The sequence below is a fragment of the Candoia aspera genome, chromosome 2 (genome assembly GCF_035149785.1).
Source record: "Candoia aspera isolate rCanAsp1 chromosome 2, rCanAsp1.hap2, whole genome shotgun sequence".
In the NCBI taxonomy this organism is placed as follows: domain Eukaryota; kingdom Metazoa; phylum Chordata; class Lepidosauria; order Squamata; family Boidae; genus Candoia; species Candoia aspera.
In genome coordinates this window covers 60,977,380-60,995,271 of record NC_086154.1, presented here as the reverse complement: position 1 = coordinate 60,995,271, position 17,892 = coordinate 60,977,380, and the positions used below count along the sequence as shown (strand labels likewise).

Genomic DNA, 17,892 nt, shown 5'->3' with positions numbered 1-17,892 from the left:
GTACAGTATAATATTGTTACTAGGTCCTGAGTCAGTTCGTACTTGAAAGACAGACTTTGGTGCCCTCCAAGTATGTGAGATTACAATTCTCCATGCCTGTGCTAGCCAATGCTAAATGGATAGAGATGCTCCAAGCACTCCCTCCTACAATCCAATAAAGCTAGCTATTCTAGAACCTGCAGGGCTTAAGCTTGCATCTCCATCCTCTTCTTTCTTGGTTTAGCCTGATAAATAAACAAAGCTTGGTGCAATGGTAAAGATCTTTCTGGAGACCCTCACTCTGTTCTGACCTGGATTCCCTAGACCACACTTTGCATTTTGTTGGAAACAAGTCCATTGAGCTTCTGAGCTGGCCAGGCCTTCAGAATAGGATGCCTTATTATGTGGATGGGCACGTGCAGAGTCCTTTTCATTACAATTCCATGGCTAGGTATGGATTGAGTGGTGCACTTGCCTGGAATAGAAGTGTAGCATTTTTTGTGGGGGGAAGGTAGCAATGAGAAATACTTAGCTCTGGCTACTGGGAGCATATTTCCATGAACCAAGAGATCTACCATTCATTTTCTGTGCTTGCAATCAGTGGCTGAATCACGACCTTAGTGCTTTTTTCAGCTCCATCTAGAGTTCAGTGTTTTCCTCAAAATGCCAAGCATTTTAAAACCTCATTTTTTCAGAGCTAGATTGAAACCTCTCTTCTTTAAACGGTTTAGTGATTTTATTGCTTATAGTATTCCTTTGATTGGAGGCATTTTGGCCCTAATGTATTAGTTCTATGTTATTATGCTACTATTTTTCAATTGTGGATTTTGTATTTCATATATCATTCTGGTACTGTTAGGTGATTTGAAAATATTAAGGTTGATTTTCATAATCTAGACAATATATCAGTACTTTTCACAATGTGAATAGGTTTCACACCTATATAAGGAATGGTATACTAACAATAACATTTAACCTTCATACTGGGGTAAATGATGTAAATTCTGTGTAAAGCAGAAACTGCTGATTGAGAACAATTAAGAACATTTTTTGATAGAAAGATGGCTGCCTCTACCTTTTATTCCTATCTCATACTATGTGCAACTGAGACTCCCCCCCCCCCCCTGATTTATTACATAGTACAATTTTAAGGCTAGCAGTTCTCAAGTACAACAATCCAGATTGCCACTTTATGGAAGCAAAAGCTTAATGCTTTCTGTGCCTCTCTGATGTTATCTGGTGAACCTCTGGATTTTTGTCTTCACATCTGGCATTCCTAATCTTAGTAAGACCTAAAAGTTAGGTTTCATTTGGACTTACTCCCGGGTAAAGTAGTGATATAAAACTGTAGCATTAGTTGCTATGTGCTGACTTAGTTGTAGAAGCTAAGATCTATTTCCTGTAGAGCTGATTTGCCCTTGCATGCACATTTATTGGTCAGTGGCAACTGAGCATATGAACTGCCTTGATTTATGTACTGGTTCTTGATAAAATACTCCACAGTGCCTGTTCTGTGATAACTCTTTCACTTTTCTAAGTTGATTATGAAATAAAGAACATCCATGTGTACACTTACTGTGCCTATCTCTCTTATATGCATACATAAACATAAATATGAATAAATAAATACCTTTGCAACAGATGGATGCAAAGGTAATTATTTATTCATATTTATTTATTGACTATATCTTTAGACCACCATCTCTACAAGATCACAAAATATGCGTAAAGTAGCCTTTCATGGATGATGATTTTTCCCATTACTTCTCATCAAGTCACTGCACCATGTTGTAATGCCCTCCTAAAATTACAAAATACTTTGCTATGATTGCTAACTTTTATTTTTACTTTAACTCATTGTCTTTTGAAAAATACTTGATCGTATAATTTGGTTGCCTTGGAATACAGATAATAATAATTGCTTATGCTTTTTACAAGCACTGTAGCTTTTCATTTTTGAAAAAAAAAAATAGCAAATTACTCACATTTTCCTCTTCCTCTTAAATGCACTTGTCAGATATATCAGGAGTGAGAGATAAACTCCGACAAAATATTTGTCATTCTTCTACTCATTGGCAAATCCTTACCTGCTGCTTAAAACTCTTGCCAGAACCAAGCCGCACCATGAGCCCTGTCTAAATGCTTAACTGCAGTCGACTGAGTTCCACGGAATCAGTAGGGCCCACTTTCTGGGCATAAACTGAGAGTCACAGATCACATTGGTAAACCCTGCTTATGAATTCCAAACCATAATAAAATGAAATGAGATCTAGGAATAGGCAACATCAACGTTTATTCAATGAAGATAGGATATATTCCTAGATGTCCTTGGCAGAGTCACTTATACCTGTATGGGTAAACTAGCAGGGATAATGATTTGTGGGATTTCATACATATTCATAACATTTTCCTCATGTCCTGAAAAGAGTATCCTTCCTGAGTTAAAGGTCTGGTTGGCATACATTTGCACCCATGCCTGTCAGTAGAGAGACCCCCAAAGTTTTTCTGTGCATGTGGAGGCTAACTTCCCACCTAGTGTAGCCATTGGCAGCTATCCTCTATCACGGTCCTCAGAGCTACTCTGACTTGATAGCTATGCTAAGGGATTCAGAGGGTCTTCAAACTCTTCTTGTCCTAACAAACTCCTGTGTTTCTATCTTGCTTTTATTTATGTATTTTAGTTACACGGTCAACAATTGTCCTCTCTTCTGGGGGTGGCTTACAAAGCAGAATAAAAGCTGTATCAAGAAACAATACAATAATTAGCATATAAGAAAAACTCTAAAACTGGAGAGCCAGTTTGGTGTAGTGGTTAAGGCAACGGGCTAGAAACCAGGAGACTGAGAGTTCTAGTCCCACCTTAGGCACGAAAGCCGGCTGGGTGACCTTGAGCCAGTTGCTCTCTCTCAGCCGAACTCACCTCACAGGATTGTTGTTGTGGGGAAAAGAGGAGGAGGAAGGAGTATCAGGTATGTTTACCACCTTGATTTATTTATAAAAATAATAAAGCTGGGATAGAAAATAATACAATGTAGCTTTATGAATGAATGTTTTGCTACAGCATCCCAGTCTCCCATCCTGATGGTTCTTGGTTTTGCTTATGAAACAAAGCATGGAAACTTGTTTCTGCAATCCTTGCCTCCCGCATAGGAAAAAAAAAATGCTGCAGGCATGGCTTGTTGTGCTTTTAGGCAAGAAAATCCACAAAGCACACCCATAGCAAGTGACCTCCTCAGAGGCTTAGCTGTTCAGGTAATTATTTAAAAAACTGTGAACTTCCTCACTTCAAAACACATTCTCTTGTTTGATTTCTTTTTTAAATGAAGTACATGCACCCTCCCATTACAAGATTATTTTCTCTTCCCCCAAAAGGCATCCTTTGACATTACCCAGATATGCCCTAAAACTGTTGTAAGCTGTGATATTCTCCATTTGTCTTATCACAGGCAAGTTTCCTGTTTGTACACAGAGCACGCCTTGAAATTATGACAGTGAGTAAATAAAAGTGAGTTCTGGGTTATTATTCAGGAATAGGAGGGGAAAAGCACAAAATGGAATCTAATTCTTCTCTGACTTCCTCAATTATATTTTCTAACTTAATTTTCCTGTTCATTTCCTAAGTTTATATTCCAGGATTCCCCAGTGCATTGGCTGTGTGCTTCTCAGAACCAGCATTATTGTGATCAGTTTCTTATGAAGCACAGTGTATTTTTATGCATGGGAAACTGCTATTATTACAAATATATTGGTGGGACCTTGAGATCCAGAGTAGGAAAACAGGGCACCAACAATTAATTCTTGCGGATGCTGTGATTCCTCTGGTAATTCCTTACTGTGAGAAGGACTGAGAGAGTCAGGTGCAGCACTAGTAACAGTAACATTTCTTCTTTAGAGCAATGGCTCTCAGTCTTTTCTATTCTGCATCCCATCCACCAGTCCATGAAAGAATCTGGATCTCACTAGAAACCCAAAAGCATGAAAACAAAGAGATGAATAAAGGTTCACATGCTGATGGGCAGCTTTTAAGGATAAACCGGCAATGTTGGGAAAATAATAATGGATAAGGCAGAAGTTCAACCAGTGTTGCTTCTTTCCTTCCAAGTTCTCAAGCTCACTCCCCAGTTGAGGAAAACTGTTGAATTTTTACCTGGCAGGCAATGGCTAAGGCCAACTAGGAAAAGAGTGTTCCATGTCAGTGCTCAAGGCTATCTTGCAGGAAGGGAGAATGCATCTAGGTTACTGGTCTTCGTTATGCTTTCCTGGCTGAGCTGAGATCAGGGACAATGCCAAGGTTGACTTCCACACAGATTTCAAAGAGACCAGGGTGTGATAGTCTGCCAAGTAGCACCTCTCACCACTTTTAGTGGTAGCTGCTACTGCCGAAGGGTAGTGGGAACAGTCAGACCTGGGCCCCACACCATCATTGGGGCTTACTACAGCCCAAATGGACAGCGGCATTATGGGTTCTGAGAGACAGCAAACAGGGCTGGGCTGGGCTGGGCTGGGCATGGCACGGCCAGGGTGAGCATAGTCAGGCAGGAGAGCCAGCTCTGCCATTCCTTCTCAGAATTAAGCTTTAAGGAGGTACTCTTCATTCCTCCTTAATCACTTTTGCATGCACTGGTGGTACATTTACCACTGGTTAAGAACTTTTGGTTTACAGAACTATAGATATACATTTGTAGAACATATATGACCAATGATATTTGCAGGTTCCACTGAAAGTGCAATGGGGCCAACAGAGACCATCAGTACTAGCACTTGTAAACACCTAAAGCAAAAGGGGTGTATGCCTGTGAGTGGACTCTTTACCATGATTGTTTTCTTTGTGCACAACTGTCCCTGACCCCTTTGGGGGTCCAGACTTTTTCCCACTCAAATAATCTCAGCTATAAGAACTACACGAGAACTACACAGAGAATACAATAACCTTCTGGCATCCTGAAGTCTGGCAGACTTGGCTTTGTAACACCTGGAAAGGCAAATGAGTAGAATGGCAGGGTGTGAAGTACATGGAGTCCACTTGCAGACCAACTGCATCCCTCGCTGGACTCAGTTCATTAGCAATAGCAATCCAAATATTTTTGTAGCTATCAAGCTCTCTAATTTATGAAAAGAGGGGGGGAATTGTGGGTGGGTGGGTACAACTGCACAAGTGTTTATGAAATGTAAGTTCCTCTTTCAGCTCAGGCCTACTAAGTATTTCAGTTGGCAGGTTATGGAAATTGACATGCATTTATGCTTCTCTCACACGTGCCTACTTCTATTGAGCAAAAGACAACCCAACCAATTCATTTCTTTCTTCTCTTAACCATGACTAAAGAATACTTTCATCAAGATGAACATTTGCACATACATTGATGAGGTAACTTGCACTCTCACAGGTAACTCAGCAGAAGAGTAATAGGATACCAGTTACAATAGAATATGATGACCAACTGTGAGATTTTTTTAATCTATAAGTGCATGTTTTGCCAGGAAACACCCCAGGATAACAGGATGCATAAAGATAATTTGGTGAATATGTGGCATGATAAAGCACATGATACAAATTATCAAGAGAACAAACCTAGAATTAATTCAGCCTGGCCTAATGTTAGTAGCATCACAAGGTAGGCAAGGACCTGAGGAATGATCTCAGAGCTATGCCAAACCTTATATAAGTAACAACGCTTGTTGGGATCATTTGTAGCTGATACTGATACAATAACATGCATCAGTAGCAAACATGTTCATTAGCAAACCTGTTAAATTATGCTCTGAATCAGAGCTAGCCACAATTGGGAGTACCTAAAAATACTAATAATGATGAAGAAGCAATACAGGGGACACAGGATGCATCAGGGCAAACATCTCACCGGTCACTGAACTCTGCAAAAACTAATGAAACATCTACTGCTATAGTCTATGTCAAGACTGCCTTAGAAAAATAGCATCATTAGTACAGATTAGGCCAAAATGCACCGTGAATATAGAAGATGGCCCCAAACTCTTAGTCCAACAGGTTGCTAGGAAATTCTGGAATAGATAGTTCTAATATTTCTGGAAGTCATTAGGTTGGAGAACATTGCTTATCTCTAAATGAATTCCTTCATCTTATGACGGTCTTTCTTGTATTATGTCTTTTGATATACTGAAATGTTGCCTTGAGCCCCTTAAACAATCCAGTTCTGTTTGCTTCCAAGACCTTAGATCTCCTTCCTAAACGTTTTTGTCCAAATCCTGCAAGATGTTTTTAAACATCTAATAAAGCTATAAGCAGATTGACTTTTGAGATCCACATCAACTGTTGGAATTATCCAAACTGGTCTCCACTGTGATAGATATCCAATATGTCTAATATGTCTCTCAACAATTGCTAAAGTCTAGATATAATGTGGCCCCAAATAACTGTTGTAAATCTGCTTTATGATTTTTAAATGTTTATTATATCCTACAATTCTGGGCACTTTTCTGTTCACAGGGCACTCCCAACAGCTAATACCAATACAGTCAATTAAAAAAGGAAAAAAGAATAAGGGTGTGCAAAATGTTCTGAATTTGAAACTTGTCAAGTTCAAAATAGATTGCTCTGACCTTTTTGAAAGTGTCCCAGGGCTGTTCTGGTCATTCTGGAAATGTTTCAAATTTAAAACATCTCTGTCTCAAGCTTGAAACAGGTTTTTCTGAGCTCAGACTGGAGCCATTTTGAGTACAGAACAGTTGTGGAATAGTCAGGATAGTTGTTTTGAATCTAGAACAGAGCATTTTCTGCTTAAAACATTTTGAACATTTTACATATTTCTAAACAACAGCAATAGTAACTTTCTTTCTCCAAGCGTCTGGTTGAAAATAGTCATCAGGATAGAAAGAAGGAAACCCCAAACCAACCTATTTTCCAAAAACGTGCTTTCAAATTCTCTCCAGTGGCACCCTTTGTGTCACATATTTTCCAGATGTTCTCTAATTTCCAAAATATTTTGGTTAGCTTATGGGTATTATCTATTTGTATTGGATACTCCAAAATATTTTGGAGTATCTGATGTGTGAGTTGATATAACTGGAAAAAGGTACATAAAATAATTGTCAAAATATGGTGACAAATTTTCATTTAAAAGTATTTCAAAATAATTGTTTCCAATCAGTGACATACCTTCTTCAAAAGGCACCCACAACCCTCACTATCCACACCATATTGTGATGATGGCCACAGTGGTGACTGGGGGCATAAACCACAAATCCCCAAGTCACTGAGATTAGCAAGTGAATCTCCTGGTCTGAATTTTCTGTTTATGTGGCTTTGGCAAGGCATCAACACTTGTTATGCATTAGGAAATAGAGACTGAAAATCGTGAGTATTTCAGCTTGCTTCCTACCCTGAGCTCTCTCTCCCCCACCCCAAATCTTCATTAGCAGCTTGGTCTGAACAAAGATGGTAATAAAACTAATCACCACTTTTAATCCACTGGTGCCAACGCAATGAAATCATTCCATGGATACAGTTTTCCTTTTATGCCTGTAACAAGCCTCTGCAGGTGTATCTTAGGAAGTGCCATTAAAAAGGATAATATTAGGTGGTATTGAGTCAACCATTCTGACAATTCAGCAGATGGATTCCAAGAAGCATGTGTGTGTATGTATACTATATGTGTGCATATGCATGAATACTGCCTGCTTGCATTACTTGTTTCAGGAGGTCAGCAAATGTCAGGGAATTAGTCTAAAAGGGGTAGCATCATTTTTAAGTGAAAAACACCAAAAACAGCCTTTCCTCAACCTGCTGCTTTCCAAATGTGACTGAAAACATCCTCCATAATTTCAAGTTAGCATGCTGTTTGATTTGCCATCCCCAGACACTTAACATGCCAACAGGGAATTATGGGAGTTCTAATCCAGGACCTGAGGATGAGCATCCCTGTATTAGGTGACAGTTCAAGGTCTCATACATATTATGAGTCTAGGCCACTTATTGAACTAGCTAGGCAAGGTTAGTGCCTCGTCTCTTCCAATTGCCCTTATGCTGGGCAGAATTAGCCTCTCTACACAATGATATTAACTTGAGTTTAAAAGAAAATCTGCCTTTCTAAGCTTACAGTCTGGCTGAAAGGCAGTAAAAGTTAAGCTTCTGTGTCACTTTTGATTACATTCCTAAGTGATTTAATAGAGAATTTTAAAAACCTTATTAAGGTCTTAAAGCTTGCAGGTGCCAGAGATTTAACAATCTTGATCCTCCAAGTTGCCACTAAAGGGAGGCCAAGAGTTATATTTCTAGCACGTGGTATATTCTCCCCCTCTCTGTAGTTGGAAATAGCAAGAAAGGAAGGCACAGTGGGCATTAGTATATAGAAAACCTTTTGTGTCCCACATGGTGGGAAGCCTATATTAGCCTGCTAATACTTTGTGCACAATGATCTCCTGCTGTTGCTTGCTCCACTTACCTGTGCTATGGCTGAATGTGAAGATGGGCAGCACAGACCCATAATCAGCAAACTGTGCTGATGGAGAAGCCGAGGGCCGTGGGAAGGGGCCACAGACCCTTGACTGTAGGATGCTCCACATAGGTAAACAGCAGCACAGAGGGGCCGCTTACCCAACAGTAGGATAAGAAGGACACCACTCCTCTACAGGCTGCAGGACTGCTTGCATTCCTCACTAATACCACTGGCTTCTTGATCCATATCTGGAATTGGGAAACAATTTTCCCTTAACCTTTTGTTTACAGGAATAAATAAATGGGTATATTGTGGGGGAGAGAAAAAAGGGTTTGCGCTGCTTTCATGGCCATGTCCTTTTCCAACTGCATTGTGCAGAATGAACATTAGGAAATGTAAGCAATGCAATGGACAAACTCTGCCCATTTCAGGACACGTTAGGAAGCACCTTTTTCTCTGCTGATATGAAGACAAAAAAAGCCTTCATGAGCTCCCAGTTACTATCCAGTGCAGGAAAGCTAAGTCTCAAGAATAATTGTTCCATCCTACCTTCCTACAGCAAAAGAGAAATAATACCTTTGTGGGTGACAACAAATTTATTTTCTCAGAAAAGATCCTCAGCTTGGCTATGGCTATTCCGGAGCTGATGAGAAGGAATAAGGTCTCTACCCACCGATAAGCCGTGCAGGGGCTGGATACGAATTGGGCTGCAAGCAGGCAGCCATGGCAAGAGCTTTGGAAGCATGCAGAGGTTAATCCCACAAGATTGCAGATCTGTTGGAAGTGTTTACACCATGAAGTTTTCCTGGGGCAAAGAGCCCTTCAGGATTAGCAAGGTTGGATGAAAGTTTTTTTTCACTTCTGTTGCTGGTGCAGGGATTTGAGATCAGATCTCTTTTTCATATTTATCCATTGGCAGATGAGCCTGGGACATGAATGCATCCACAATTTCCCCGAGTTGCTAGAAACCAGGGAGGGAGAATCGCATCATTTCAATGAGGCATATGCCGCTATTCTTCCTCCCTATGTATTATTACTGCGTACATTAAAAATGCCTCTGGACTGGAATTGCGTGCACAGGAAGTTGCAATTCCTGTTGGTAGAATTTGTCATGATTTTCCCCTTTCCTTTGTTGATTCATCTGATTCAGGAACTGTGGTTTATCCGTTCTGCTGTGGTAAGCCAATTACTTCACAATTACCCTACACAAATACACTCATGTGTAATAGCAGTGGACAGAAATACAATACAAGCAATGCACAAACCAATAGTGCGCCAAATAGAAATTAGATAGCCTGTAGTGCAAATTATGCATATAGCCAACTATTCTGTGACTGAGCATTTACAAACTTCCTGTCTTTCATTTCATGAAAAGAAGCAAAATTCAGAGGGAGTGAGACACAAGGGCAAAGTTGCCTGAGACACAGAGTAACAAAATGATGGGGACATGCATTGCAACCGCCCATCAGATTCAGTTCTCTGACTCACAGGAGAAGCATTTTCAATATGGTACTCAAGAAAATGGTTGTGCCCCTCTTAATTAGCATGGCAATTCCACTTTCAAACAGCCAGAAGTCATCATTCGGAAAGCTGCCCAGGTGAAAGCCATTCTTTGCTACGTGCAATGAGAAGGTTCAGCACAGCAGTGGCACTTTCCAGGCAGATCAGTCCCAACTCTCAAAGAGGATCAGGCAGCAGATCTGGCCAAAGGGCACACAGTTGCAGCCCATCACAAAGAGATGTAGGTGACAGTACCATTAAAAAAAAAATCAGCAGGTGGTTTTGGTGCAGGGCAGCTAACAATCTAACACAGATCCCACTCTGGGTTACTGAATTTTGAGAAGTGGATCTTCAGTGAACCTTTAATATTTCCCATTTAACCTGTGGTCATGTTTGTAGTGTGGTAATGTCTGATGCTCCAGAAATTGTTGAACTACAACTCTAGATTCCTTAACCAATGGCTGTGCTTCTTAAAGTAGGTTGTTGCCTATCTTGGCACTAAATGTTTCTCTCTTGGAAATGCAGAGTCCTGAAAGACTCTCCAGAGACTATGAGGCTTTGGGTAGGAGGGTGAAGGAGCTGGAAGTGCAGGTAGATTTTTCATCAGTGCTTCCAGTTGAGGGTCATGGCACAAGAAGGGACAACAGAATCCTGGAAGTCAGCAGCTGGATATGCAGTTGGGGTCACTGAGAATGAGTAAGATTCAACAGCAATGTCCTATGATACCTTCATGAAAACTCCTGGAAGGACACAGAATATATATCACAAAAACCAGGAAGGAAGTGTTTGGCAAGAGGGTGTTAAACTAAAACAGAAGTAAGAGGGTGGCACAGACCTAGAACTGAATATGTAGTCAAGACTAGGGCCAAGAAGGCAGAACACAAAGGTGAAACAGGAGGCCAAATTGGGAATTGAGAAATTTAGAGGAAACTATTGTGGAGGCTGTAAGTGGTACCATTCAATATTTCGAATGTTTCTACCCTAATACAGAGCCAGGGAAACAAACAGGGAAAATGAGGGATCCTAACTCAGGAAGACAAATAAGATGGGTAGGTATTATTGAAACTTGGTGGGATGATACTCATTAGTGGCACACAGCACTGGAAGGCTACAACTTATTTAGAAGGAACAGAACTAACATGTAAAGCAAATGTATGTTTATATAGGAGTTCAGGAATCAGAGTACAGAAATCCTGTTGAAAGTATATTAGTAAGAAAAAAAGGAGAGAGAAACAAAAGTGATACCATCAGAGTTTATTACAGGCCACCCAGGCAGAAAAAAGATAAAGATGAGGCCTTTCTGTATCAGATGACCAGTCTCTCAAAGAGGTATGCAATAGTGATAATGGGGGACTTCAATTATCCTGACAGCTGCTGGAAACCTCTGCCAAAAATCAAAGGTCCAACAAATTCTTGTCCTCTTTTGCTGACAAATACATTTGTCAGAAGGTGGGAGAAAGAACAAGAGAGTCTTTCTCCTGAACCTAATCCCCACCAACAAGGAGGAATTGGTTGAAACAGCTGGCATCCTGGGAGAAAGTAATTAGGTTATCCTTGAATTCATGATACCCAGAGGAAAAAGAATGAAGAGTCAGACCTGGGTACTAGATTTCAGAAGAGTGGCTTTTGATGAACTGTGAGGAGAGGTCTGATCTAATGGCTTAAAACGGAGAACAGTGTCCAGAAAGGATGGGAAGTCCTACAAAATGTTATACTGAAAGCACAATCACAAACAATTCCCATGAGAAGGAAAAAACAGGAGAAATCTAAAGAGGCCAGCATACAGCATATACATGCAGAACTTTCTTAAACGCTGAAGAGAAAAAGGGATATGTACAGGAAATGGAACAGGGAAACCTAATCAAAGAATAGTATACAGTTGTCTCCTTAAATGTAGAACTCTGCTGGAAAGGGCAAAACTCAGAAGACTTGTGAGAGATACCAACAATAACAACAAAAGGGGGTTCCTGAGGTGCATGAAAAATATAAGGAAAGCCAAAGAATGTGAGGTCTACTTGAGGAAAAAAGTAGTGAATTGGTCATGATGCTGGTGAAAAGGCAGAACTTTTTAACTTCCCACAAATAACCCAGTCATATGCCATGTAGGGCTTTATAGCTGATAATTAGCACCTTGAACTTTACCTGGAAGCTTATTGGGAGCCAGTGCAGCTTGCATAGTAGAGGTGTCATGTGGGAATAGCAAGAGATGCCCATAACTTTCCATGCTGCAGCATTCAGGACCAACTGAAACTTCTGGATGGTTTTCAAAGGCAGTCCCACATAGAGTACATTGCCATAATCCAATCAATCCACCAATGATGAAGGTGTGAGTCCAGGAATGGGAGCAATTGGCACACAAGATGAAGTCGTGCAAAGGCCTCCCTGGCCACAGCTGCCATCTGCTCTTCCAGCAGGACCTGTGAATCTCTGAGGAACCCCAGATTGCTCACTGAATCTGAGCAGGGCAGTGCAACCCCACTCAGAGTCAAGAATGAAATCTCTCCAGCTTGAGGACCTGTGGGTCTTGGTAGGATTGAATTGAAGCCTGTTCTTTCCCATCCAGATCACTCACAGCTTCCAGATACTGTAAAGGTTCTGGATATACTTGTCAAGCACAAGTTTACCAGCCATCAGCGTGATGCAGCTGCAAAAAATAGCAAATGCTATCCTGGGATGCTTTGATAGAAGCATAGAATCCAGATCATAGGAAGTAATTGTCCCACTCTGTTCTGCCTGGTCATATCCCACTTGAAATGCTGTGTCCAAGTCTGGGCAACTGTGAGCATCAGCATATGGGGACAAAGATGGTTATTACTTTCCCTACATATTTAACCACTGGTGCTATAGAAATTTCATTCCACTTTTTCCATCTAGATTTTTAACCTGAGGGCGACTCCACTTCTATGTCTTTAGTTCATAAACATTAGGCAAAACTCCAAATAGTTTTTATAATTCACAGGGTTCTTGAGATATTCATCTACAGTTTTTCCATAGTACTTGAGACCACAGTACAGTTCAGCTTTCCTCAATTTTTAGACACACTTGACTCTGTTTCTGTCACCAGACAGGAAACACGACCAGATAAGCTAATTCTACTTTATTGTAAGGCTATGTTAACAGAATCTTGCAAGTCTGAAAGTACAATTCTCCCGCCATCTCCTTTACAGCCCAGGAAACTAGAGAGGGTCCCTTCTGAGCTTCTTGCCCTTCCCACTATCCAGCTGCAGGCTATGCCGTCTCTTATCTGACAATTCCCCAGGCAGCATCTCTTTGCCCCATCTCCCAAGGTCTTTCCCATATACCATTACAGTTTCTCACAATCCCAGACTACCTGATGTGTTAGAATTGTCCTCTAGCACATTAGAAAAACACCAGCTTAGGAGAGGCTAATATAATACCTTCCTGTGAGGAAGCAACAGCCACTTTCTCGTAGACCAAATTATATACTCAGGTAATGGAGTACCCACATGCAGCTAACTGTCATCAGAAAGTTGATGGAGTTTTTAAATGTTAATAAAAGAACTCCAAGCAGCTAACAGCAGTCTTGCAGAGTAGAAGTGTGGACCAAAAAAGAGAACTTGCACATCAAGCTTAATTCTGTTCAGAAATGAGTTCAGTCTTCACACAGCAGTTAGAAGAAGAAAAGTAGAGGTAGATTACTTTATTCAGCAGATCTGGATACAGGTAGGTTCATAGTAGAAAGGCACTTCATCACTGGTTCTTTGTAGACACTTTTTATGTGGAATAGAAAGTTTGTGTGCAAGCAAGATGTTAGAAGACAAGGCCTGCATTATGCAGTCCTCCTGCCTGCATGTCTGCCGATGAGGTAAAGATGGAGACTGTTAAATCTCCCAGACTCAAGGAGGAGGAGGAAGAGGAAATCAGGTGACCCATGTGACTTCCCACAAGCACAATAGAGACACACCTACCAGATAAGCCCTCTTATTATGCTTGTGAGACAATGCTGAGTTGACCCCTGATAATTCCAACAAAGGTAGCAAAGAATTGGCCAAGAATCAGTCCCAGAAAACGCAAGCACAGAACAAGTAGATATTTTGGTTTGTTTCTTAGTAATCTTTCCATAAGGATCCATAAATGCAAGGGGAAATTAATCCAATTCTCTTCTTTATGTCATAGAAGAAATTTAAAAAATGAACACATATGACACTTTTTCTGGTCTTAATATGAAGAGTTCTATGATAAGGGAGAACTTACAGCCTTTGTAGATGTCTGTAGGTATCTGTACAGCAGCATACGAGTAGTTAACTTTGGTTTTAAAGTTGTCGTCTTCTGTGAATTCCAGCTTCAAGGAATTGGATTTCTCTCTTTCAATCTCTTCCCCCTCTGGGTCATCCTAGGGAAAGAAAAGAAGCCATATCATAGGAGCTCAAGTCAGGAAAACAGTGATGGTGCCCAGAAGATGGTGTAGCAGAAAGTAGGTTTTTGCCTTTGGGCAGACCCCAAGAAAGAGGAACCACTATGTTCTTACTTTCAAAATGGACTCAGTGGGCTTTGGCAGTTCCAAACAGGAGGCCAGCTTGGGGCACCTCCACAATCTGAGATACAACTACAAACGATGCTGCTATCCATGCTTGCACTGTGCCAACCTAACAATTGTATGTACAGTATATGCGTGTGTGTGTTCATACACACACTCACATACACTGATAATAGAATTTAACCCTTGGGTTAACATTTTTGGGTTATAGTCTTATAAACAGGTGTGTGTCATATCCAAAGTTTGAGTTTTTCCTAACAAAATATCACTGGTTCATCAGAAAGTTGATGGAGTTGTTAAATAAAAAGATAGATCTTTTTATGATCTATTAAATTCATTAAGAGATCATTTTCTAGATTAGGCAGAAATTAGTATAATTTTTTAATCCCAATCTATAATTTATAATTTGAGTCATGCTGGTTATAATTGTGATATTGTATAATAATCCAGTTTTAATATTGATTGACTTCAGTACTGATTTAAACCTTCACGTTTATATAAGACATTTTAAATTGCAGTTTTATATGATCGTGACTTTAAAATTTTGTACCAAATTTTATGATCCTTGTAGAATTTTTTTTAAATGCATCTTTCTGTTCAGAATGAAAGCCTCTTCCTCCCATTTTATTGTTTTCTTGAAACAATCCTGCAAAATGGGCTCCAAATATTATTTCAGCCTGAGATTCAGGCTGGCAAGTAATGCACCTTGCAGACTTTTCTTTTGAAATGGAGGCATCCACCTCAAAGCTCCCATTTTTAACAGTTACAATGCACCACTAGTGACAGCATCTCCTATCCAATGATCTACCCATTCCAGTGTGTGTGTGTGTGTGTGTGTGTTGCTAGGAAACTCAGATGTTTATACCCCTCAGCACTCCTGAATAAACTCCATGGCAACAGCTACCTGGGAATGGCATACCGTAGCTGCTAAGACGCTCTGTCAGGCGGAGGTGGCTTATGAAGAAAACTGAGAAGATGTCTGGATTCCTAACTCCTTCCCTGGCTGTTTTCCTTGCCTTTCAGTTTTCAGTAGCGTGACAGGTATTAAATCAGACAAGCCAGCCCCGCCCCCTGAAAATCAATTAGCAGCAAAAGGCAACTATCAAAGAACAAATTAAAACACAGTGGAGCTTACTGCTCTGTCAATAAGCAATGCAAACAATATTTAATTATGGCACAGAAATGGGGAGAGAGAGAGATGGCAGCCTTCTCTGCTGATGAGGCTGGAAGGGGCCTCTGTGCTTTCTCCCTCCCTTCCTGAGAGAGATCTCTGAAAGAAGCCTTGGTTTACTCTTTAAACGGAGATTTAGCCTTTTTTTGGGAGAAACCCAAAAAATGTTTGCTTGTTTGTTTTCCCTTGGAGTTTCAGAACTGAGAAACCTTCATCCTGTTGGTTGAAGAGCAGTGCCTGGAACAGATTTTTCTAAGGAATCCACCTGCATGGACCAAATCCTGCAGGTCAAAAAAGAAGTGGTGTGTGGGGAGTTGCTAACATTTAAAAACAGACATAACAGGGCCAAACCTTCCTTCCTTGCTAGCATTTTATTAACAAGAAATGCACAGTGAAACAGCTAAAACTAAGAGGTAACAAACAGCACAATGAAATGAATTAAACCAACCCACCTTTATTTTTGTTTAAGAAAATTGTTTAAAAATTATTAAAATGATTAGAGCATTATGTGCCTGGGCCTAGGGTCCCAAGTGTGTCAAGGGCTCCATTTCCTGGTTATGTTAATATCCATGGATTATAATTTTCTTGGCTGCTGCAAATATTTAATTTTCTTTTGTATTGTGTTTGTGATTTGGTTGTATTTGATTTTATGATTGTTTGCCACGCAGAGTCATTTGTTTGAAATGGGCGGCCATATAAATGGAATAAATAAATAAATAGCCACTACATAGCAGTGTAGATAGATAACTGGAAAAAGACACTAAGTAGTCACTAACTACACCTATACATGAGTGAGGCAATTAGAATAAATATGAGAACTATCCTTTCAGATACTGTGCTCGCTACCCATTTTTCAGCTGAAATACCCATTCCTGAAATGGCTTTCTTGTTCTAGAAGGTTTTGAAATTAGATGTGGGATTTTTTTTCATGTTGGACCACATGTTGGCTTTTTTAGAAAAGAAATTCCATGCATAAGATGGTAAATACTTAAATGCAAGGCAAGGAGAAGCTTCCAACACCTTATCCCAATTATCATCAGAAGGAAGGCAATGATTTAGCTGAAGTTGTTGGAATCAAGAGAGAGAACATAGGAGAAAATGAGGCAAAGAGGGGGAAAATACACCAGCCTTCTGCAACTTGGTGACCACCAGATCAGTTGGAATTCAAAATCCCCACAGGATATATTAGCCATGTCAGCCAGAAATTATGACAGTTGAAATCAGGAGTTCACCACAGCTACCTCTTCTTTGATAACTTTGTCTCACTTTCTACCTCTGATATGTACATTTAAACAACTGGAGAACCACACTAGCTTCTTCTGTCATCCTCCTTTTTTTAAAACATCATTGGATTTTTTTAAAATAATCTTTTAGCATCTCCTTTTTTATAACTCTCACCCAGATGAAGCAACTTTTCTGAATAATTTCTTCTGCTCTGAGATCCTGCTTATTCTTGCTTGAGTTTATTAAAATCTTATTTGAAGTTCATACACTCAGTTATGGTTTCCCTTAAAATCAGGAATTTCAGCATGGCATGGTCACTTTCTCCCCATATTCCTGTTGTTTCCACTTCAACTAAGGGTTTCCTATTGGTTAGTAACAAATCAAGCATGCCTGATCCTCTTGTGCCTTTCTACCTTTCTGAAAAAGAAATGTCCTCTAAAAAGATCTGCAAGATCATCCTAGCCTGTTATGGAGATACAACTCGAGCACCTAGAAGAGGAAAGGTGCTGTGGAAATTGAACAGACTGATGAGTAACAAATTACCTGGCCGATTTAATGTTATCTCCATTGATGCACTTATTTATACATACATACACACACACATACAGGCACACACACTCATTCCACTTCTCTACTCTAATGAGTAGTCAATGCAGCTAGGCATGGAATCGTTACGTCAAAGGTACTGAAGCAAGATTTAGCCCAATGAACAATGGCTAAGCAGCTTTCAAACAAGAATCTTTTCTTGACAGACAACATGTCAGAGCTCCTTTTCTGTTCTGTGTCAGAATGAAGGGATGACTAAAACAGAGAGGCTGGGCTAGGACTGGGGTAGGCAACATAATGCCCTTAGCACCTGCCAGATCCTTTGCCCTCCTGACTTTAATTGGTTATAAAACAAAGTCTCATCTGGTTTGTTTTTAAAAGCTTTCGCTTTTCTTCCAACTGCTGAATCTTCCTAAAGCTAGGTATACCAACAGAGTATTAAAATATAAGTTCTCCAACTATATTTTATATCTGATGACTCTTTTCTAATTGCAGCTGCAACAACTGGATGCAACTGGAACAAATGAAGCAGGTCTGTGATTGTGTTTTTGTGAGAAGATAAG

At 40.1% G+C, this 17,892-nt stretch overlaps 1 protein-coding gene across 1 annotated transcript in view; it reads right to left on the bottom strand.

Annotated features, from left to right (window-relative positions):
- The window catches only part of CACNA2D2 (calcium voltage-gated channel auxiliary subunit alpha2delta 2), a 675,105-nt gene that overhangs the window by 168,819 nt on the left and 488,394 nt on the right, over positions 1-17,892 (bottom strand). The window contains exon 6 of the mRNA XM_063291953.1: positions 14,106-14,244. Coding sequence (XP_063148023.1) covers positions 14,106-14,244 — 139 coding nt within the window. The remainder of the gene's footprint in view (positions 1-14,105; positions 14,245-17,892) is intronic.